Below are 24,154 nucleotides of genomic sequence, written 5' to 3'. Positions count from 1 at the left end.
AGTTTTCCGCCAAAAGAAACTCGATCACTGCCCGTTGTTTGCAACGCACATCCGTTACAGACGCCATTTTAACAGCTCCGTGCAGCGCTGCCACCTGTCGGAAGTCAATGAAACTATACGAGACGAAGCGGGAATGTTTGAAAATATTCCACAAGAAATTTCCGGTTTTTTCAACCAAAATTGGCCGAGAAAAAAAATGTGTTGCATTACTTATTGAACTGCCCTCGTATATTCATAAAAGCTTAATGAATTAAGTTATGATTTGCAGCAAACCACACACCATAGATGATTAGAAATAACGGCAGCGAAATGCATAAACGATTTTCGTCATTTTTTGATGAATTTAAAAACTAATATTAGTCTTGAGCACTACATTTATTAATTTTATACTGCCTTATGCATTTCGGCCTTACACCATTCTCAAAAGCTCAAAATATCTACAACACATTCCCAGGTCAAACGAAACTGAATTTGTCAAACGTGAATACAAAGTATCTTTTCAATATTATTTGGTGTAATTTGAGTGCAAATGAGTGGGAAATGCAAATGGTGGCGGCCGCTGTGGCCGAGCGGTGTAGGTGCTTCAGTCCGGAACCGCGCTGTTGCTACGGTCGCAGGTTCGAATCCTGTCTCGGGCATGGTTGTGTGTGATGTCCTTAGGTTAGTTAGGTTTAGGTAGTTCTAAGTCTAGGGGACTGATGACTACAGGTGTTAAGTCCCATAGTACTTAGAGCCATTTGAACCATTTGCAAATGGTGTGAAATACAAATAAAAACACACATCATTAGCTAACACATACTGCTATGCACACAGTTCTATTCCCAACCATTCAATCTAAGCGTAGCTATTTAAACCCGTCTGTACTGAGTATCGTTTGACGAAACTTAGTTATTATGCTTAAAAATGGACCAAATGGGGGTATTTTTTAACTCCCGAAGTAGAAGTTAGAGAACGAGATAGAAAAGGAGATATAACGGAACGAGAAGGGGAAGGCAGCGTATAGGGTCGATGTTATGGACACTTACACGGCAGACGACTCTCTCTCGTGGCGTTGGCAGTCGGAGCTGACGGCTTTTCGATTACAAAAGATGATGTTCCGACAGTTAAAGTAGCCAACTTTCCCCGTAGGTCAAATAAAACAAATCATCAGATTAAATGACCTTCGAGAATCTCGCGGAGTAAACGACGCCGAGAGCCCACAGATGAGACAATATTACGACGCGTGCGCCTGGCTGCCGTGTTTAATACCTACTTGTTGCAGAGCGCTGGCCGTAAGTGCTTGCTCTGCTAACGAGTTACGACCATTCCGAACAGAAAGAATAGCGAGCTGTGCCGCGTCACAAGCCAACTGCGGCGCCGTTCGTGAGATGTCGACACCAGTCCGACGGCGTCGCCTGTGCCTGGGGTCGAACAGCGAGAGCACACGGAGGCAGTGAGTGGAACCACATCTGCTACCACCTGCTTCTGAATAATTTTTGTGAGTAGATGTTATTCGATAAAAATTGTTGCAGTTTCCAGCCCGCTGACAACAATAAATCAGCAGATGATGAGGCGGGCAACTAGTGCGATACGGAATGAGTTCGAGTATTACCGACAAAATGTCGTCATTTGATAAAGGTTGTTGTTAGCTGATTGCTTTAATGCGAGGAACACTTTGTCACCAAGGTTCAAATGGCTCTGAGCACTATGGGACTTAACTTCTAAGCTCATCAGTCCCCTAGAACTTAGAAGTACTTAAACCTAACCAACCTAAGGACGTCACAGACATCCATGCCCGAGGGAGGATTCGAACCTGCGACCGTAGCAGCAGCGCGGTTCCAGACTGTAGTGCGTAGAACCGCACGGCCACCGCGGCCGGCTTTGTCACCAAAGCTCGTTAGAAGTACTTCGTACTGTTTGTTGTCCTGTTTATCCTTCTGACTAGATTGCACAGAGAATGACTCCACACCAGTGCAGATATGGATTCTACGAAATGTTTGTCGTGTTTCAAGACAAAACCTTCCAACTGAGTCATGGTATTAGCTGTAAACAACACATTTACACGTCATCTTGTCTTTTCTTCGGCGAGCAGTTTTCTCCTGCAGTGATACTTCTTTACCAAATATTATCATATCAAAAAATTAAAAAAAGATTAAAAAAAATTTGGAAACCTCTGTTAATGCGGAATTAGCCACTAGATGTCAAGGAGGAACATTATCGTCTCATAACGGTTCAACGAACTGAGAGTCAGTGGTTGCGAATAACTGCCTGACAGAGGGACGCGTTGTGAAGTACACTGGGGTGACAGAGGTCGAGGGATAGCAGTACTCACATATACAGGTGGCAGCAGTATCGCATACACGGGGTATAAAAGGGCAGTGCGTTGGTGGAGCTCTCATTTGTGCAATATGTTTCCGACGTGATTACGGTCACACGACGGGAATTAACAGTCTTTGAACATGGAGCTAGAAGCATGGGGAATTCCATTACGGAAATCCTTAGATATTCAACACTCCGAGATACACAATGTCAAGAGTGCGCCGAGAGCACCAAATTTCAGGCACTACCTCTCACCATTGACAACGCAGTGGCCGACGGCCTTCACTTAACGACCGAGACCAGCGGCGTTTGCGCAGAGTTCTCAGTGCAGAAAGGCGAAATGTGGTGTTAATGGGCTATCAGACGATCGACGCGAGTGGCTTTGCTAGCAGCACGACATCGCCTGCAGCGCCTCTCCTGGGGTCGTGACCATGTTGCTTCGACCCTAGAAGACTGGAACACCACCGGCCGCGGTGGTCTCGCGGTTCCAGGCGCTCAGTCCGAAACCGCGTGACTGCTACGGTCGCAGGCTCGAATCCTGCCTCGGGCATGGATGTGTGTGATGTCCTTAGGGTAGTTAGGTTTAACTAGTTCTAAGTTCTAGGGGACTGATGACCGTAGATCGTAAGTCCCATAGTGCTCAGAGCCATTTGAACCATTTTTTGAACTGGAAAACCGTGGCCTGGTCAGATGAGTCCCAGATGTAGTTGGTAAGAGCTGATAGTAGGGTTCGACTGTAGAGCAGACACCACGAAGCCATGGACCCAGTTGTCAGCAAGGCATTGCGCAAGACGGTGGTGGCTCCAGAATGGTGAGGACTGTGTTTACAAGGAATGGACTGGGTCCTCTGGTCCAACTCAAACGATCACTGACGGGGAATGTTTATGTACGGCTTCTTGGAGACCATTTGCAACTATTCATGGATTTCATGTTCTCAGACAACGAAGTCATGTCACTGGGGTACAACTGTTCACATTAGTTTGAGAGGCTTTTGGACAGTCCAGATCACACGATATGAATCCCATCGAGCCTTTATTGGACTTAATCGACAGGTCAATTAGTGCACAAAATACTGCACCGACAACTGTTCCTCAGTTGTGGACGGCTATAGAGGCTGCATGGCTCAATATTTCTACAGGGAACTTCCAAAGACTTGTTTAGTCCATGCCGCGTCGAGTTGCTGCACTGTGCCGAGCAAAAGGAGATCCCAAGACTTTTGTAACCTTAGCGTAGAATGCTGCAGGTCATCGTTGGAGCCTCTAATGAACGGAATTGCGTGCTCGAGGAACTCATTAGTAGTAATTTGGTCTCCGCCTCCGCCAAACTACTACTAATGAGTTCCTCGAGTACAAGAGCTCTCGAGCATTCGAGACACGAGCTTTCCTATAAGCGCCAGAGTAGTTTTGGCATGCAATACTATTTGCCATGGTTAGTGGCATCTCATCCCCCACAGTTAAAGTTTGTGACGCATCGATATTCTCGGCATTTAAATTTCGTCGGGTAGTACGTACATGAAGCTATAAGAGGGCACCACTGAGAAGGCTATAGGCGATGCGACATGCCCTTGCTTTGCCTATAGGTTTCTGCTTTCATTTCAGAATGATTGTCTGGCGTAAGAGCACAATGCATCCAGCGACAAAAACGACAATAATACAAAAGAGGTACCACAGTACAGCCAAGCAAGGAGCGTGCTGGGAGACAAGTGCGATGCGCTATCTTACTAGTACAGAAGAAAGATGTCACGTTATTCATATATTCAGGATGAATGGAATATAATGTACAAGCGCGACATATTTCAGTTCATATTAGTGTCATTTTAGAGAAGAACGTAAAGGGACTCGTAATGGGTGCGCTCTGGAAACTTTCCACCTGACATAATTTTCTTGTACGCTCTACAACTAGAGCCTGTTGCTACGATCGTTATCAGGTCTGTTTCTTGTCGTGTCATTATTTCTGCATCCTCTATTCATGCTGCTCTGTGACAATTCCACCCACAAGTCAGGAAACGTTAGTGTAGGTAGTAGTGGACGACTTTCTTCGGCGTCCTTCCGCTCAGGTGCCTATCTTACGCAGTTATGGCACGAGGGTGGGAGGGGGGGGGGGGAGAGGTAGGCGGGCGAAGCTGGCGTCACTTCAGCGGACTTCCATTCCAGCCTCCGCTCGAACACGCTGGCCAAGCACCTCTGACGCTGCACAACAAGTCGTCACGCGGCGTCGCCGTCCCGCGCCCTTCCTCGTCTTCTTGTTAGGGGAACCCCCGTTGTCTGATCCCGCGGCCCCTGAATGGGGCGACGCGGCCGGGGAGAGGACAGCGTCAGAAGGCGACATTTGTCCGCCCACAGCTTCTGGAAGTAAGCTGTTTTTCTGGCGTTGCAAACCATTTCGGCCGCCTCCCCGTCCGCAGAGGCCGCCACACAAAGGGCGCATCTTTCGCGCTGGCGTCTGACACATCTTCCTCTCCCCGGCGCGCTGCCTCCCAGAATGGGCCCGGCGGTTCGCCTTTTGAGACTCCTCCAGGTGAATCCGGCCTTGGGCAGGGATGATCATCCCTCCGCCCTGACACCCCCGCTGAAAGACGTCTCCATCGGCTTTGTGGCGGCCGAGAGAGATGTTCCCGGGACGCGCAGGTAGCGGCTGCTACCCCAGATGCCGCCCCACCACATTCCTCGTGCCGTTCAACTCGTGTCGCCTTCCACAGTGCGCTCGTCACGTACCTGAATTGGCCAGTTCTACCTTTCAACACACAGTCTTCAATGGCATAACTGCCGAGTTTGAGTTCGTGTTAGCGCTGACGATTCTGCAACCGTTTTCCAAACGCTTTCATATACTTTACGTATACTTATAGTTGTTACTGTTGTCGTGGTCCTCATCCCGAAGATAGGTATTTATCTCTCCACGGTAGTCTATCCTGTGCAGGTCCTTTGACCTCTGCTAAACCACAACCTGCGTCCATATGAGCCTGTTTTTCGTAGTGAAGCCGTAGTTTGTCTGAATAATTTGGACCCTCCCCCCCCCCCCCCTCCCACACACTTCCCTCCTTTACGAAACTGACAATTCTTCGATATTTTTGGATATTCCCTATCCACCTACCACCTCTTTAGTTAAATTATCCTATACGTTTCTTTTTCCACCACTTCAATTCAATACCTGCTGATTAGCGATGTACCCGTTTAATTTTCAGCATTGTTCTGTATCACCATGTTTCAAAAACTTGAATCCTCTTTTTTCTGAAATGTTTGTCGTCCATGTTTTGCTTCCGTAGAAGGATAGGTTCAACACTACCTTCAGGAATGACTTTCTGACATTTACATTTATATTCGATGCGGGCTAATATTCATACGTTGTATGCGGACACCGATGAAGCAAAAAATTAAACAAAAGGATAGATACAGCTGCTAATTTCCTATGTTTCCTTTTCGTCACTATATTTTTTGTTGCAATTTCTGTCTCCCGACCCCCAACCCTCAAACTGACTAATACAGAAGTCTTGAGGTGCTGCATAATACTATACGTACGTGCGTTCAAAGCTGAGTGTGAGACTTCCTCGGAAGATGGATCAGGCGTCTTACTCAGAAACACTCATGATATATGTGAAGTTGCAACATATTTATGGAGGATAGGATCGGCAACTTGTGTATTAAATACTTTTATTTTCTTCCAATATCCGCCGCTGATGCGATACTAGTAATTTTTTTGTGGTGACTAGTTTCGGACCATCCCATTCATTTTCAAACCACAACCTTAGACGTAAGTGTAGTCATACAGCCCACCAGCTTATATGTGAGTAAGCAAATGTTCATTATTCGACACTAGAAATCATTATGTGAATACAAAATGCTTAATTTCATATGAGTATACGATGTGATTTCTTCCAGTGCAAACCAGAACGTTTCGTTACTCACATGGACTGTCTCAGGCTATGGTTTGAAAATGGACGTGATGGTCCGAAGCTAGTCATCACAAAGAAACGACTGTTATCGCTTCCGTGACGGACATTGGAAGAAAATAAAAATACTCGTCATTCTGTTGCTTGGTTCAAATGGCTCTGAGCACTATGGGACTTAACAGCTATGGTCATCAGTCCCCTAGAACTTAGAACTACTTAAACCCAACTAACCTAAGGACATCACACAACACCCAGTCATCACGAGGCAGAGAAATCTGTTGCTTGTTAAAGGTCTTGTCAGGTCATTCGGGGTAACTTGTTTGCTGCTGCTGCCATTGAGGACACTACAAAAAGGTATAAATATCAGCCTATTACATATTTCGTCAGGATATTGAAATGATTTCATCATTCAATTAACACGAAGTAATCACCAAATGAGGTGTTTAAAAAGAAACAGAAAAGGGAGTAGTAGAATAATAGGAAACTAAAACACAAATCAAATTAAGTTATATACACAACTGTACATACTGAATATGTTACGTACTAGTAACTCCTCCCTGCTCCAATGAACCATGGACTTTACCGCGGCGGGGTTGTTTTCGTGTCTTAACTAGGCGGTGAAACGTGGACGATATGCCGTTCGCACAAGAAAACAGTAAAAGTTTTCGAACTGTGGTGCCGCAGAAGAATGTTGAAGATGAGATGGGTGGATCAAGTAGCTAATGAAGAGGTACCGAACGGAGTTGGGTAAGAAAGAAATTTATGGTGCAGCTTGACTAAAACAAGTGATCGCTTGGTAAGACACATCTTGAAACACAAAGGAATCGTCAATTTGGAAGTGGAGAGAAGTGTGGAGGTAAAAGCTGCAGAGGGGACTAACGCTCAAATACATTAAGCGGGCTCACATGAGTGAAAGTTGTTGTCCCTGTCGTGCGATGAAAAGATTTAAGCAGGTTACACTAACGTGGAGAGTTGCAGCAAACTACAAAAGTCAGCTGCAGGGTCCCGGAGAGGTTTTCACAGCCTAAACGTACCTGCGGTCTGATTGTTGGAACTCGTGGCTGCAGCTTCAGATGGTCTATACGACCTTCAAGTAAAAGATTTAAAAAACACATTTATTGACGCTAAAGGTAAAGCTAGGTTTGTGGAGTAGAAAAGGTGCTGGAGAATGATTAACATGTAACTACACCCATTTCAGTCTTTATTGAACATTAAACAAGCAGACCATCGAAAATCATCTAACCATTTTCTGAAAAACTGCCTACACAGCAATTCAGTGCAACAACCTCAAGTTTTAACACAATTTTAACGTATTAAGCAACTAAAATTATGAAAAAATTTCTTTTACGCTTTTAACGGTATCGAATTCTTGAGAATATCTTGCAATGATTTAAACAGGATAAAGTTCTCAAGATTTCTTGTTAGCTTACAAAACAGAAAAAGTAGTAATATACCTATACGAACTTCAGTGAAGTTCTAAAAAAATTGTTCTCCGAAAATTTATTACAGGCTTTTAAAAAGGTGCATGCTACAGTACAGTGATATACTGACGCCTTCCACAGGCCAGCAGCTCTTAAATAGTTCAAAAAATTACAATGAGTGCCCCAGCCACATAGGCGCTACTGCACACATGAAGATGTGGTTAGGTTGCGATCCAACACAACCACCAACTATCCACGTCCCTGCTTGGCAACGGGCTCCATACACCATCAGCTCTAAAGCAAATCAGAAAAATACGGTAAGGCTTTCTGCAACACACAAAACTCCTTAAGCGCTACAATATGAAATGAACAGATGGACTAAAATTACCCCTGCTTGGTTTTAAAATTTTAATCCAAAACACACGACAAATATTACTGACGTCACAAGAGTTTAACATACAATTCTGCTGTGATCGTATTACCAGCAACACGATTGTCAAGAGTAAAACAACCTGTATTTGAATAATCTCCATTTGACCCGAATTAAAGGAACATTGTGTACCAGTATCCGAACTTGCCAATAGCAGCTAGTTTCTGGTGCACAATTATTAGAAAATCTTCTATGTACTAGTTTTCTTTTTGGGGCGTAAACCCACTGATAACAATTACCAAAAACAATTACATTTTAAACAAACACTTCTGCAGTTTGTACTCCGCTTTAATATGAGTGTAACTCTTGATTAACACCGCACCATACGCAGTTACAACATGTGATAAAATTGTGAGATAGAAATTAGCCACTGGAAACCACAGTGGTGAAGAGTAACTGTTGTGCATGTGCGGACCAAGTTTACTACTTCTAGCCTAACCAGTAAAATATAAGTTCTCGCCATATCAAATAAATCTGCACTGCGTCTACCACATTTACGGCGGATTTCCAATCTTTCGCAGATTTCAGTGGAATTCAATACGCGGTCACGTTGCCGTCCAAGAATCAACAGCCACTCCTCTCAAGACATCAGAATCAGTACATTCGCTTACTTGCAGAACCCAACCCGCGCTATGCCTTTCTGTCTTCTTCAGGGATCCAGAGTCACTAGTCTTCGACTAGCCAACGAACCCCGCACACCTCAGTGGACCATAAACCACTCCCCCCCTCCCCCCCACTCACTCTGTCTCTGCAGTCGCGGCAACACTTCCTTATACTCCTCCCTCTCTGTGTCTGAACCAACTGCCACGCAAAGACGCCGCCGTGCGACTACTGCCCATCGCAGCTCGCTTCCTTGTCTGTACCGCGTGAGAATCTACGGGTGCACTCTTGAACATGCTAGACTCACTGTCTGTCCCGACGCGTTTTCACCATCCTGTCCCTCACAGATCAAATCTTAGCAACGTCCGAATCGATCCAGACCATCCTGCCACTTCTGCTCCTTTCCGTAGATGCTCACGACAGTAGCACGTGAACATTCCACCAGCCTCACCGTTTTGGAAATATTCGTTCACAAGCATTTGCATAATAATAATCTGTCCTTTGTCAAAGTCGCTTATCTCAATGGATTTCCCCATTTGCAGCGCATATTTTCGCTTGGGTCATTCTCAGTCCGTGTCTGCTCCGTTTAGATACTTTTGTTACCTGTTGCGTTAACAGATGTATGTAAACGGAGCAGACACGGTGGGGGAATCACCCTAGCGAGCATATGGGCTGCAAATTGGCCCGCAACACCACCAGGCGCCATCCGACGGCGCACAGGCAGTATGTTTTCGCTTATCAGTGTAGACGCTTCGTGTGTGACATTGTTTAGCAGTTTTGATCAGCCCCGCTCTGCCAGTGGTGTAGCAACGTGCGCTGCGCGGCAGAGCAGTCAGCAGTGGGTGAGTGGCGCCGCATCCGCTGCCTGCTGCAGCCCGGCCCAGCCTGCCCCGCCTGGGGTGGAGCCTGCAGGCAGCGCGCGCGGCGCAACGCCACACAGCAGGCAGCTGCGTCCTGCGTGCACGCACGGCCGGCCACGCGCGACCGCCGTAATGCGTTTGCCGCGTCGCTATTCACCGCCACAGCTCCCATTCAGCCACGCCGAGCGTCTTCGACGAGGATGCCTCTACCCTGCGTGCATCGCAGAACAGGGTCCTCCTAGGCTCTTGCAGTATTTCTACATCTACATTTATACTCCGCAAGCCACACAACGGAATGTGGTGGAGGGCACGTTACGTGCCACTGTCATTACCTCCCTTTCCTGTTCCAGTCGCGTATGGTTCGCGGGAAGAACGACTGCCGGAAAGCCTCCGTGCGCGTTCGAACCTCTCTAAGTTTACATTCGTGATCTCCTCGGGAGGTATAAGTAGGGGGAAGCAATATATTCGATACCTCATCCTGAAACACACCCTCTCGAATCCTGGCCCGCAAGCTACACCGCGATGCAGAGCGCCTCTCTTGCAGAGTCCGCCACTTGAGTTTGATAAATAACTCCGTAACGCTATCACGCTTTCAAAGTAACCCTGTGACGAAACGCGCCGCTCTTCTTTGGATTTTCTCTATCTCCTCTGTCAACCCGACCTGCTACGAATCCCACACTGATGAGCAGTACTCAAGTATACGTCGAACGAATGTTTTGTAAGCCACCTCCTTTGTTGATGGACTACATTTTCTAAGGACTCTCCCAATGAATCTCAACCTCGCACCCGCCTTACGAACAATTAATTTTATACGATCATTCCACTTCAAATCGTTCCGTACGCATACTCCCAGATATTTTACAGAAGTAACTGCTACCAGTGTTTGTTCCGCTATCATATAATCATACAATAAAGGATCCTTCTTTCTATGTATTCGCAATACATTAGATTTGTCTATGTTAAGGGTTCGCTGCCACTCCCTGCACCAAGTGCCTCTCCGCTGCAGATCTTCCTGCATTTCACTGCAATTTTCTAATGCTGCAACTTCTCTGTATACTACAGCATCATCCGCGAAAAGCCGCATGGAACTCCCGACACTATCTTCTAGGTCATTTATAGATATTGTCAAAATCAATGGTCCCATAGCACTCCCCTGTGGCAGGCCAGAGTTTACTTTAACGTCTGTAAACGCCTCTCCATTGACGATAACATGCCGTGTTGTGTTTGCTAAAAACTCTTCAATCCAGCCACACAGCTAGTCTGATATTCCGTAGGCACCTTGTTTATCAGGCGACAGTGCGGAACTGTATCGAACGCCTTCCGGAAGTCAAGGAAAATGACATCTACCTGGGAGCCTGTATCTAATATTTTCTGGGTCTCATGAACAAATAAAGCGGGTTGGGTCTCACACGATCGCTGTTTCCGGAATCCGAGTTGATTCCTACAGAGTAGATTCTGGGTTTCCAGGAATGACATGATACGCGAGCAAAAATCATGTTCTAAAATTCTACAACAGATCGATGTCAGAGATATAGGCCTTTAGTTTTGCGCATGTGCTCGATGATCCTTCTTGAAAACTGGAACTACCTGTGCTCCTTTCCAATCATTTGGAACCCTTCCTTCCTCTAGAGACTTGCGGTACACGGCTGTTAGAAGGGGGGCAAGTTCTTTCGTGTACTCTGTGTACGATCGAATTGGTATCTCGTCAGGTCCAGTGGACTTTCCTCTGTTGAGTGATTTCATTTGCTTTTCTTTTCCTTGGATACTTATTTCGATGTCAGCCATTTTTTCGTTCGTGCGAGGATTTAGAGAAGGAACTGCAGTGCGGTCTTCCTCTGTGAAACAGCTTTGGAAAAAGGTGTTTAGTATTTCAGCTTTACGCGTGTTATCCTCTGTTTCAATGCCATTATCATCCCAGAGAGTCTGGATATGCTGTTTCGATCCACTTACTGATTTAACGTAAGTAGTTTTCACTGTATCCGGCACCATCGTAGGTCTGCTTTGATGCCGTGTCGACCGGATGTGGACCTGCTTTTCCCTTACATTCCTCTTTCTTCTATACAAGGTGATTCTTTTCAAGTTTTAAAAACTTCCGAAACGACATATTTGACTGAGACAAGTGATTTAATTTAACAGACATGTGGCCACAACCGTCGGGAAATACCCCGAAAGTGGATGACATATTTTGAACATGATGACATACTTCGCCGCACATTGAGCGGTTGAGCCTGTCGGCCTACTGCACCCGATTATCGCAACCCAGCTCAAGTACTCACGTCGGTGTGGATCCGGGCGTACATGGGCGACATTAGTGCATGGAATTGTGGGTTCGAATCCTGAGTCTAGCAGGCAGCATTTTTTTCATTGTATTAGACGAGAAAAATTCAAGTGTGTGTGAAATCTTACGGGACTTAACTGCTAAGGTCATCAGTCCCTAAGCTTACACACTACTTAACCTAAATTATACTAAGGACAAACACACACACCCATGCCCAAGGGAGGACTTGAACCTCCGCCGGGATCAGCCGCACAGTCCATGACTGCAGCGCCTTAAACCGCTCGGCCAATTATGAGACAAATAAGTGTTTTCACTGAGGTATTAAATTATTATTTTATTTACCAGTCTCGCGGTCTCCGCTGGTTTATTGCAAAGTGCAGTCAACAAAATCCTACTCTGTTGCGTCACAAGTAAATGAGTATAATCTTCATAATTGCACCATTACCAGTAAATGAGCTACATTTTCTTTACTGCGTGATGTCCGTAAACAAAAAAAGAAGGGAAAAAGGAAAGAAACACAAAATAAGAACTGCTTGTTTACAGCAAGGACAACAAATTTGTAACATCTGTATTTACAAGTCACATTTACAAAATGTGTTCGAAATTTGCACAGTTTGCTTGAATGCAAGCATTGCATCGCTCAGTCGTCCCTTCACGTACGCGCTCGAAAATACTCTCCGTAATTTGGACGTGACGTCACATGTTCGACATTTGTATTCATTTTTGGGTTATTTCCCAACCTTTTCGGTCCCATAGGTCTTATATTAAATTACCTGCCTCAGCGTCCTCTACGTCGCAACAGGGTTTTCTAAACTTTAACACGTATCACCCTGTATAGTAAAACGTAGAAGGACGAGAGAATTTCTTGGCCTGGTAATAGAAGAGGGTGGTTTTAGGCCTGAAGATGCATCAATATTTGGAGCAGTTTCCTTTTAGATGACGATGATGATGATGATGATGTAGGAATAGGAATTAGGGCTCTCAATAGCATGACTGCCAGCGTCGTTACTGGATATGGACATGCACATCTCGTGATCTGAGCGATTTGAACGATGTCTGTTCTTATAACTGGAAACTTTTCCGACGATTCCCCAGACACACACATCAGAAAACATCTTCAGAATTTCTGGATATATAGACACAAATATCGGGTTCGCCTGTGTGAAAATCCAGGAATCGTTTGGAAAAAACGTCTTTATGAAATGAAGATGGTATCTGTTCTTTAGAACACGTCCGAAAGAGCAGATACTATTGGTGATCTTGCAGCTCTCGTAGAATTTTTGGTCTTTGTGAAACTCTACCTGTTACGGATGGTAGACGATCTAAAGAAAAAGACAGGGTCTTATCCATCTACTCAGATCTCACCAACTTCTTCTCTCTGATATTTCAGATAGGAGGCGTGACACTTCATAAAATTTTAAAACGTGCGTGCGGCTAGGGAGTTTCACGCTCGGATACCAGCACGCCACAGCACGCTGCTTCCGGGACGGGGAAGAGCGCCAGCCCCGGTTCGTATCTGTTCGGCAATTAAAAGCCGATGTACTGGTCAGCCTGTATGTGATTTTCAGGCGGTTTCCCACATCCTGCGAGGTGAATACTGTACACGTACCCACGTCCGGTCTTGTATATACGCTATAGAAGCGTTTAGAAAATTTTCTCACACTTTTGCACAGAAATTAGACGCAGACACATCCGTCCAGGGTGGTGAAGAGGAGACTGATCACCTATGATGTTTAGTCTCTTTAAATCCGTCACTAACGGCAGCGGCTGCTAGGGAGACTGATCACCTAAGATGTTTAGTCTCTTTAAATCCGTTACTAACGGCAGAGGCAGCTAGGAAGTGGGACAGGTCTCCGGCTAAGCAGAGGGATGACCTCATGTCACCACATGAAACATGAAACAAATGTTGTACTAAGGGTTGTGCTTCGCAAACTTCACGTGTTCGTGGACCACCCTGCCGGAGTGCGTAATGGACAATGATCTGTTCTTAACCTGCTGAGCACCACTTCATTCTATTGGTATGGTTGTGATGAGGTTCACCACGCCTGGGTGGTCCACTTGACTGTGCAGTTAGTTGTTTACCACATCCAGCTACTTGACTTCCCTTTGACGAATGATCCTTCTGTCTGACAGATGATAGCGCCTTCAGGGACGGTGCACTGAATCATAACGCCTCCTCTATACACGTGTTTAGGTGCTTTGTCGGCTGCATCATTCCCCGCACCCAGAAAAATATATTCTCCTTGCCCTGGTCAGTCTGGACAGTCAGAATCGTTATTTTATACCGAATAAACTTGTTGTGAAGTTCGTAGTGCCTTATGAGAGTTAGAGCAGCCGAGAAATTGTGGTATGTCTCGCAAAAATATCTCATCTGCTTTGGTACTCCTAGTGTCCTGCAGTCTGCTTCTGTTTAGGTGTGCACTAGGTTTAACGTTTTCCCCAATGAGTTAGAAAACAAATGGCTCTAAGCATATGAGCCGTCACATCTGAGGTCATCAGTCCTCTAGAACTTAGAAGTACTTAAACCTAACTAACCTAAGGACATCACACACATCCAAGCCCGAGGCAGGATTCGAACCTGCGACCGTAGCGGTCGCGCGGTTCCAGACTGTAGCGCCTAGAACCGCTCGGCCACCCCGGCCGGCGCACTTTATCAATGAGCTGCGACATTTTGTTCTCTGTCCTCTGGGGGCGTGCTACGGTAATATCGCTCGGGGATTTTCTTGTGTACCACGTCTGCAGATATGTACCTTCAAACAAAGGACTACACAGCTTCATTTTTTGACGTGATAATAAGCGCTGTATGACTAGTCGTAGTATAACAGCCAGCTATATGCTTCCACATACATGTCCATGACACTCTTTCTTTCCTTAAGTAAATGCATTTACCACTCTTTGTTTGCACAGAGCTTTCGCTTTACCTCTTGTTTATGTGTAATCACTTCGTTTGTTAATGAAATCAATGTATTATGTATATTTCTCTGTATTTGATTGCTTGCATGTTGAAGATACTAGACTGAAATGATTAAGATAGATCTGTAAATTGTTTATGCATGCTATTTTGTTACTCCTTCTTTTTATCCCCCTCCCCTCCCCCCCCCCCCCTCCATCTGCTGTGCTCTGCTACTTCATTTTGTAAATTCTTATTTTTTCGTGTCATGTAGTTATGTAAATACGTATCACAGGCAAATGAATTTGAAATTTTCGCTCACTGTGGAACACCATTACAGTTGACAAAGAGTTGTTCGTCTCCTGCTATCTAATACAAACATGAAGTCAACACAATATCTGATCAAGAGTATCCCACTGATTTTCCTTTTTTGATTTGTAACGAAGTAGTCAATTATCATAGCGATATAATTTAACGGTGAAAAAGTCCGAGAGAACTCTTGTTTCGCTAATAATCTCTCTCTCTCTCTCTCTCTCTCTCTCTCTCGCTATATATATATATATATATATATATATATATATATATATATATATATATATATATATATATATATAGTGGTCAGATTGTGGGAGTTAGCTGACTTTGAATATCGAGCAGTTATTGGTCTTCCCGTCTGGAGATGATCTGGTATATACTTCAAATCTCATTTTCTTAATGACGGACATGTAATAAACAGAGCTGGGAGATGAATTCACAGGTGCTTCAATCAGGCCCGTCGCCCTTAAGAACAGCTGGAAACATACATAACCGGAGTGAACTCATCCGTGGACGTGGACGGTCATCGAGCTAATAGTAATACAATTCTTCTTTTTGACTGTGTGCTCGTATGAAAATTTACGAGGTACCGGCCTCAATAAATTTATGATGAATCAAAAATTTCTATTGAAAATGCTCCATGAATCATCTGCGACCTCTGCATTCATTTCAGTGGAGAAAAACGTGATCAGCTGGCAATGTAAAATGTATGTTAACGGAGTGGAGAATTCTATTTCATAGGTCACAATTAGATAGGAGAGTCTGGTCGAGCAGAAAGCATCTTAAATTAGAAATGCATTTAGCGCTGTTCGCAAAAATGGGAGTAACGTAATTCGAGTGTGGATTGTGCCTTCTCACCATCTGTCTCTATATCTGCACCCCTCTAGTCACCTAAGTTGCATTATTTGATTCTCCTGTTCCAATTACTTTTTCACTTCTTCTTGTACGTCTTTAATATCTTCCCATTTGGCAAACAGTCCTCAAGAGTCTTTACAAGTATTTCGATAGTAGTCTCTTCGAAACACTGAGGTGCGACATTGTGACTACCTTAAGACATGTCTCATCAATCATTCCTTTCTTTTAATACAATTGTTTCCTTCCTCTCTTTGTGTCACTAATTTCAACACTGATATGATTTCATGAATCACAATGATATTTTTTATAACTTATAATGAAGAACTGGACAGTAGAAATCTTCATGAAGCATGTTTGTAATGAAAGGTTTGTGGATTTAGAGATTCAAGAATTATACTAGCAGGACAGAAACTGACATTCCAGTCCGGAAAATCTTTAGAATAAATTAGAATCTCTATGATTCTTACTATTTCAAAAAGAAAAAGGGTAACCATTTATGCAGAGAGCGCTTTTTCTCTGACAAAAGCTCTCACTGCTAGCATACGAACTCATGTAATACCGTAGAATGTCGAGGTCCTTGTAAACGTCGGCTACTAAACAATACATCACACATAAAGGCAGATTAGAGATTTAGAAGGTAGCGTGGGATTTCTGATCAGATAATGTGTTGTCTGAGCCACGATTGCTACTGTACGCAGCAGATAACAGCAGACGGTCTAGAATTTTTTTTCGAATATGTCCTTCATTTCTCTCAATACCTCTCAATTTTTCCTCAGTGTCCTGTAAAAAGCAAATAAATTTTGTCATCTTCGTGCGCCATTCCGAGGTTTTATTTGTACTTTCTTCAGGACAGAACTTTGCACGGACACTGAAGAAAGATTTATGCCAGTTATTGGCGTAACTACATTCTGAACACATCTGTAATGACCTCTTCCTTCCATCACAAACACCACCAACCTTTTACGAGATACAAGACAATCAGCAACAGCGCTTGTTTTTCTGGTTCTCGTGCTGTAACACATTTCCTCATGAGGACCCTCTCACACTGCGTGCATCCCGCTTTCCGCTTCGCATGCGTATTTAGCTTTGTGCATGTCATTGCAGGTGCGCGTCTGCGGCAGTGAGATTCGCGGTTTCCTTGACGGGACGTTCGAACTCAATAACTGGCTAAAGTACGTGCGGTGTGCGCGCAACGACCACGCTCCAAACCTTCGGCCCCTGCTAATTGCTGGGCAGGTATGGTATCGCATCACTCAATTAACTCTTCCATTTCTTCGCCGATCAGTAATGAAAAACACTCACTGCAACTGTGCTCAGCATGTGTGATTTGGTTTGGTGTTTCCACAACTTGATGAATTTCTCTCCAGATATCAGCTAAATAGAATCGTTTATTGTGCACACACTTTGACTTCCTTACTGCCAATCATGAGGCAGACAGTGGCGCCTGTTGTGTGTCCGATTCGAAATGCTTAGTATTACCGACGATTTTCCTCGGATGATATTACAGTGTGAACCATTACATCAAGTTAAGTCAAGTCAGTGAACTCACAGTAAGATTTATGTTAACGTATATGCTTTGTTTTCCTATTTTATAATTTACAGTGGAGTCGAAGTTAATTTTTATTTATCATTTAAGTATTTATTTTTTTGATTACGGGTGTCTTATCCGTCACACATTATCACTGTTGTTTTCCTTGGACTGCGCATTGTCCTTATGGTACTGTATTAACTTCGTAACTTGTATGGCTGTTAGCCACTTTTAAGCAGTACATGTGGTGTAAGCAAGTGTCATAGATGTCGTATCAGCGTGGTACCCAGTCAATTCTTGCGAGTTCTTTAATTGGCAATTTGTCGCCTTCTACATCATACGCAACTCACGAAGCAAGTATTCAAATGGTTCAAATGGCTCTGAGCACTATGGGACTTAACATCTGTGGTCATCAGTCCCCTAGAACTTATAACTACTTAAACCTAGCTAACCTAAGGACATTACACACATCCATGCCCGAGGCAGGATTCGAACCTGCGACCGTAGCAGTCGCGCGGTTCCGGACTGAGTGCCTAGAACCGCGTGACCACCGCGGCCGGCGAAGCAAGTAGTCCCCTCTGATATTTGAGTGGACGTTACGCTGTAACGGCCAGTCGTTATTCGACTCTTACAGGGTGTGGAAAAAGATGTAGGAACACCAAAAACACACAAGCTTAATACGGTGTAGAAAAGCCGTTGGCATTCAAAACAGCTTCCACTCGTATGGGAATGGATAAGTAGACTCTGTATAGTTTTAAAGGGAATTTTACACACTAGTGGCCATTAAAATTGCTACACCAAGAGGAAATGCAGATAATAAACGGGTATTCATTGGACAAACATATTATGGTAGAACTGACATGTGATTAAATTTTCACGCAATTTGGGTGCATAGATCATGAGAAATCAGTACCCAGAACAACCGCCTCTGGTCGTAATAACGGCCTTGATACGCCTGGACATTGAGTCAAACAGAGCTTGGATGGCGTATACAGGTACAGCTGCCCATGCAGCTTGAACACGATACCACAGTTCATCAAGAGTAGTGACCGGCGTATTGTAACGACCCAGTTGCTCGGACACCATTGACCAGTCGTTTTCAATTGGTGAGAGATCTGGAGCATTGCTGGCCAGGGCAGCAGTCGAACATTTTCTATATCCAGAAAGGCCCGTACAGGACCTGCAACGTGCGGTCGTGCATTATCCTGCTGAAATGTAGGGTTTCGCAGGGACCGAATGAAGGGTAGAGCCACGGGTCGTAACACACCTGAAATGTAACGTCCACTGTTCGAAGTGCCGTCAATTCGAACAAGAGGTGACCGAGACGTGTAACCAATGGCACCCCATACCATCACGGCGGGTGATACGCCAGTATGGCGATGACGAATACACGCTTCCAATGTGCGTTCACCGCGATGTTGCCAAACACGGATTCATCCGAAAAAATGACGTTTTGCCATTCGTGCACCCAGGTTCGTCGTTGAGTACACCATCGCAAGCGCTCCTGTCTGTGATGCAGCGTCAAGGGTAACCGCGGCCATGGTCCCCGAGCCGATAGTCCATGCTGCTGCAAACGTCGTCGAACTGTTCGTGTAGATGGTTATTGTCTTGCAAACGTCCCCATCTGTTGACTCAGGGATCGAGACGTGGTTGCACGATCCGTTACAGCCATGCGGATAATATGCCTGTCATCTCGACTGCTAGTGATACGAGACTGTTGGGATCCAGCACGAAGTTCCGTATTACCCTCCGGAACCCACCGATTCCAAATGGTCCAAATGGCTCTGAGCACTATGGGACTTAACATCTGTGGTCATCAGTCCCCCAGAACTTAGAACTACTTAAACCTAACTAACCTAATGACATCAAACACATCCATGCCCGAGGCAGGATTCGAACCTGCGACCGTAGCAGTCCCGCGGTTCCGGACTGAGCGCCTAGAACCGCTAGACCACCGCGGCCGGCCCCACCGATTCCATATTCTGCTAACAGTCATTGGATCTCGACCAACGCGAGCAGCAATGTCGCAGTACGATAAACCGCAATCGCGATAGGCTACAATCCGACCTTTAAAAAGTCGGAAACGTGATGGTACGCATTTCTCCTCCTCACACGAGGCATCACAACAACATTTCACCAGGTAACGCCGGTCAACTGCTGTGTGTGTATGAGAAATCGGTTGGAAACTGTCCTCATGTCAGCACGTTTTAGGTCTCGCCACCGGCGCCAACCTTGTGTGAATGCTCTGAAAAGCTAATCATTTGCATATCACAGCATCTTCTTCCTGTCGGTTAAATTTCACGTCTGTAGCACGTCATCTTCGTGGTGTAGCAATTTTAATGGCCAGTAGTGTACTATTCTTCCTGCAAATGAAATAAAGGGCAGATAACCTTTACTCCCTGCCCTGCAAAGCCTAAATATCCACGTCGTCCAAACACATTATTATATGATATACCTCACGGGTTATGCCCGATATATGTCACGTATAGGAATTGGCCATAATAACGTGATTCGATGGTGTACGTCTTTAGTCGCAGGAAAGTAAATTATTCTCGTGGCATTGCAAACGACATCAGACGCATACGGGACACTTCCAATTTACCAAAAGCATCATGGGAGCTGTAAGGAACTGAAGGGCTAATTTATACAAGTAGCAGCGCCATCTGGACTGATCATTGCTGCATCGATTAGTAATGGTGGACGAATGAGCAGCCGGCACTTAGGTAGGGAGCAGTGTGGGTCGAAGAGGGCGGCGCCCATCAAGCACTTGGCGATTACCGGAGGCGCCGCATTGCTTTAATCCCCGCGCAGCTCGCATGAATTATGCAGCTGCGGCCGGCGCCAGTGGTAATTGCGGTGTCGCGGCCGGCGATCCATCACGGCCGCTAATTACGGATGGCACCGCCGCCTTACGACGACTCACCTGGAGTCGCAAAGGGGGTGGCAACTTGGTGGGCACGTGAGGGCAGGTCGCTCTCTTACAGCTGCTGCTCATTACTTCTAGAGTCACGGATCCTGACTGCTTTCGGAATCTTAAGTAAAGAAGTCGAGAGCACGAAGCTTCAGTAAAGCGGTCGAGAACACAAAGCTTTAAATCAGTGCTTTACAGACCTCTCCTGTTCCAGACACAGGGTGTTTCAAAATTCATGTTATATACTTCTAGAGATTGTAGAGGAGACCTAATGGACTAAGTTTTTACATACCAACCCAAGGCCGGAAACGGTTTGATTCCATGTTACAAGGGAAACAATATGTACAAATTTCACTCTTACTTGCGGTGATATTAGCCTACAACAGCTGTTGCATATGACAACTAAGTTTGGTGCACACAGCGTATCAGTGCAGTAAGTTCGCATAAACTCTGTCCAGCTTGCCGGCCGATGTGGCCGAGCCGTTCTAGGTGCTACAGTTTGGAACCGTGCGACCGCTATGGTCGCAGGTTCAAATCCTGCCTCGAGCATGGATGTGTGTGATGTTCTTAGGTTAGTTAGGTTTAAATAGTTCTAATTTCTATGGACTGATGACCTCAGATGTTAAGTCCCATAGTTCTCAGAACCATTTGAAACATTCTGTCTAACACGCATGGTGTATGGTTAATTACTTCTACCGCAGCCATGATCCGTCCAACCATATCTTCCTCCGACTGGAGAGGACTCTCGTAAACAAGACCCTTCATGTGGCCTCACAAGAAAAAGTCCAAAATGGTAAAATCGGGAAACGTTGGTGGGCAAGCATGTGGTCCGCCTCTACCAATCCATCTGTCCCCGTAGACGACGATCATATGGTTTCGGGAGCGAAATATAAAATGTACTGGCGTGCCATCCTGCTGCAACAACTATCCGTGCCGAATTTCCAATGACACATCATCCAAAACCTCCGCCAGCACTTGCTGCACGAATGTCAAGTACCACCCATCCGTTTGGTGGGGAGAAAGAATGTACGGCCCAGTCAGACGACCATCGAGATACCTGCCCAGAACTGATGTCGAATGTTTGCTGAAGTCTTCGTGTAAAGTGGCTTTGGGGTTTTGTTGGGCCCAAATGTGGCTATTTCAACCGTTCAGAACACATACCTTACTAAAATACGCTTCGTCGGTGAACAAAATTCGCCCAGGAAACTGAGGAAAATCCACACAAAGGTGTAAAAATAAAGTACAGAAATTGACACAAGACACAAAATGCGCCTGTGGATAATTAGGGGTAGAGTGACTCTCGTTACCTCTTATTATTATACTGAGCTGCGTGACTTAACGGTAAATAGGTTACGATATGTGACGCACATAACAGATGACTGCAGTTGTAACTATCAGCGTCTTGTTATTCTTCCATCTTATTTAAAAGAATAAGAAGGCCTTAATGAAATCTTCATGGTTTATAAGCGGCGTCATTTCGAATAAAACGCTCGTGCTTTTGATATCTGTCCCCTGTCGTCATCAGCATTTAAAATCACCGAATGCCGTGGCTGGCACAGTGTTCTGCTTATTTAGATGTAATGGCAGCGTCTTGCACTGTTGCAGAGCGTTCACAACATATCAAAGAAAATGAACTTCAGAAGTCGGACTTGGCTGAACATTGCCTAGAAAACGACCATAAAATACAGTTTGAAAATACTGGGATCTGTTATCAAAAAAATGGTTCAAATGGCTCTGAGCACTATGGAACTCAACTGCTGAGGTCATTAGTCCCCTAGAACTTAGAACTAGTTAAACCTAACTAACCTAAGGACATCACAAACATCCATGCCCGAGGCAGGATTCGAACCTGCGACCGTAGCGGTCTTGCGGTTCCAGACGGCAGCGCCTTTAACCGCACGGCCACTTCGGCCGGCGGATCTGTTATCAACCAGCGGCCTAAATTAGAATGAACTGCGACAGTTTTAACATGAGCAGGGTACAAACTTAGTAGGGAATGGGGACTGGCGTTGGACACTGAGCGAAAGCAAAGATGCACGTTTGGCGCTTGTAGGGACGCGGGAGCGGCAGTTTCAAACGTGTCGTCGGCCCCTCGCACGATATGACGTTTGTCGGTCCCGCGACGCGGCGGAGCAACTAGGAGCTCCTCAGCTTGCCTTCCGCGCATACGTCTCTCCGGCTCTCTGGGAAAGTTCCAGAAGTTGCCGTTCCGTTACATCTATATGGCAAGAACACCGTGCCAGTCCCGGCAACGATTTTAATTTCTGAAGACGATGGCGGAGACAACTGTCGAAAGCTCGTGTGTTTCATTCGAAATGACGTGGCTTGTAAACCGAGACGATTTTATTGAAGCATTCCATCGCTAATGGCACCGAGGACAAACAAGAAAGACGTCTATGGTCACTCGTACATGGAGCGATGAAAGGCTGTCAGTGACTTCTTTTGTGAAGACCATTTGATTGTCATTGGGACTGTGTTTTTTCGTGTCGTGTTACCCGCCAAGTGCCTCCCGTCTAAGCAAGTGTCATGCCGAATACGCTGCTGTACATAATTTCACCCTCCTCTTGCAGTAACGTACGATGTTTTAAAACAGCTATATGACGGAATAAGCGGAAAAACGAAATTATATGCTGTTCCCCAGATGTACTTGCAAATACCTCTCCGCTGACGCAAAAAGTGGCGTGACGTAATTTTGTTAATGCCTTGGCGACCTTGAGAGGCTAATTAATTAGAAGGGAAAATAAGTTAGGCCACGTAGCCACAAGGCGTCTCTGCATAATGCACGTCGCGCGCCGTAATGGGTACGACATTGCAATATTTATGAAGGTGGTGGCTTGAAGGCTGCTCCTGATAGCATTTATTGGCGGTGCCGCATAAGCCGCGGACGCGTTACGTCCGTCAGTCACGGCATGACGCGACGCGACCTGCCGACGTAGAGTCTGGGGGCGGCGGGACGCCACCCCACCCCCCTCTCTCTCCTTCTCTCCCTCCCCACCTCCCTCCCACCGCCGCAAGTTTGGCGCCCACACATACGCTGCTGTGCAGAGAGCCCGGTTGCACGTTTTTCAATAGTCGCGTGCGGCCCGCGAGTGCATATCCTCTTGGCCACGTGCGGCTCCGCGTCGCGAAGAGGAAACACAAGTATAAATGTGCTTTGTACTGTTGAGAGAGCTCGAATAATGCTTAACAGGGAACTCAAGTATCCATAGGCGCCCGATCTATAAGTAGCAGAAAGAGAAACAAGCAACCGAGCTGTACATTACGTAGAGTAATGCAGCTCCCTTGTCCACAGTCCGACAGCTGAAGCGCAGAGGCTTGCACCGAGCTACTGAACTGTGGGCGTTCGGAGAACTTCTATGAAACTAGAAATGTAGAAGAAATGTTCAAAATGGTTCAAATGCCTCTGAGCACTATGGGACTTAACATCTATGGTCATCAGTCCCCTAGAACTTAGAACTACTTAAACCTAACTAACCTAAGGACATCACACACATCCATGCCCGAGGCAGGATTCGAACCTGCGACAGTAGCGGTCACGCGATTCCAGACTGAAGCGTCTAGCCAGGGTGTTCGTGCAACTGCTATAATCTGTAATATGTTTTGTATGATTCGGAATAAACTGTGGAGAAGTTGCTGCCGTTTCGCTACGAGCACATGCACCGTATATCTACTGTCCCAGCTACTGTGCCTAAGGAAGCCATTTAGAAATAAAAGTTCTTTTATCTGTTATTCTTGTTGTAAGTCTTTCCTTTCTGAAAATAACAACACTTGTTTTGAAAAGAAGTCTTTGCACATTATCTCGCAGAGAGGTGTCAGTCTCAGGAACCTTGAATGTTCCTAATTGAAATTCTGTATTGGCAATGTCTAGGAAGTTAACGTAGT

The 24,154-nt window shown here is 45.4% G+C and overlaps 1 protein-coding gene across 1 annotated transcript in view; it reads left to right on the top strand.

The window, feature by feature from the left end:
• LOC124775548 (histone-lysine N-methyltransferase MECOM-like) overlaps window positions 1-24,154 on the top strand; it is a 205,107-nt gene that overhangs the window by 71,669 nt on the left and 109,284 nt on the right. The window contains exon 5 of the mRNA XM_047250378.1: window positions 16,938-17,069. Coding sequence (XP_047106334.1) covers window positions 16,938-17,069 — 132 coding nt within the window. The remainder of the gene's footprint in view (window positions 1-16,937; window positions 17,070-24,154) is intronic.

This window comes from Schistocerca piceifrons, chromosome 2 (assembly GCF_021461385.2).
Source record: "Schistocerca piceifrons isolate TAMUIC-IGC-003096 chromosome 2, iqSchPice1.1, whole genome shotgun sequence".
Taxonomy (NCBI): Eukaryota; Metazoa; Arthropoda; class Insecta; order Orthoptera; family Acrididae; genus Schistocerca; species Schistocerca piceifrons.
Note: the sequence above shows the minus strand (reverse complement) of the source record. Positions and strands in the feature narration are given on the sequence as shown.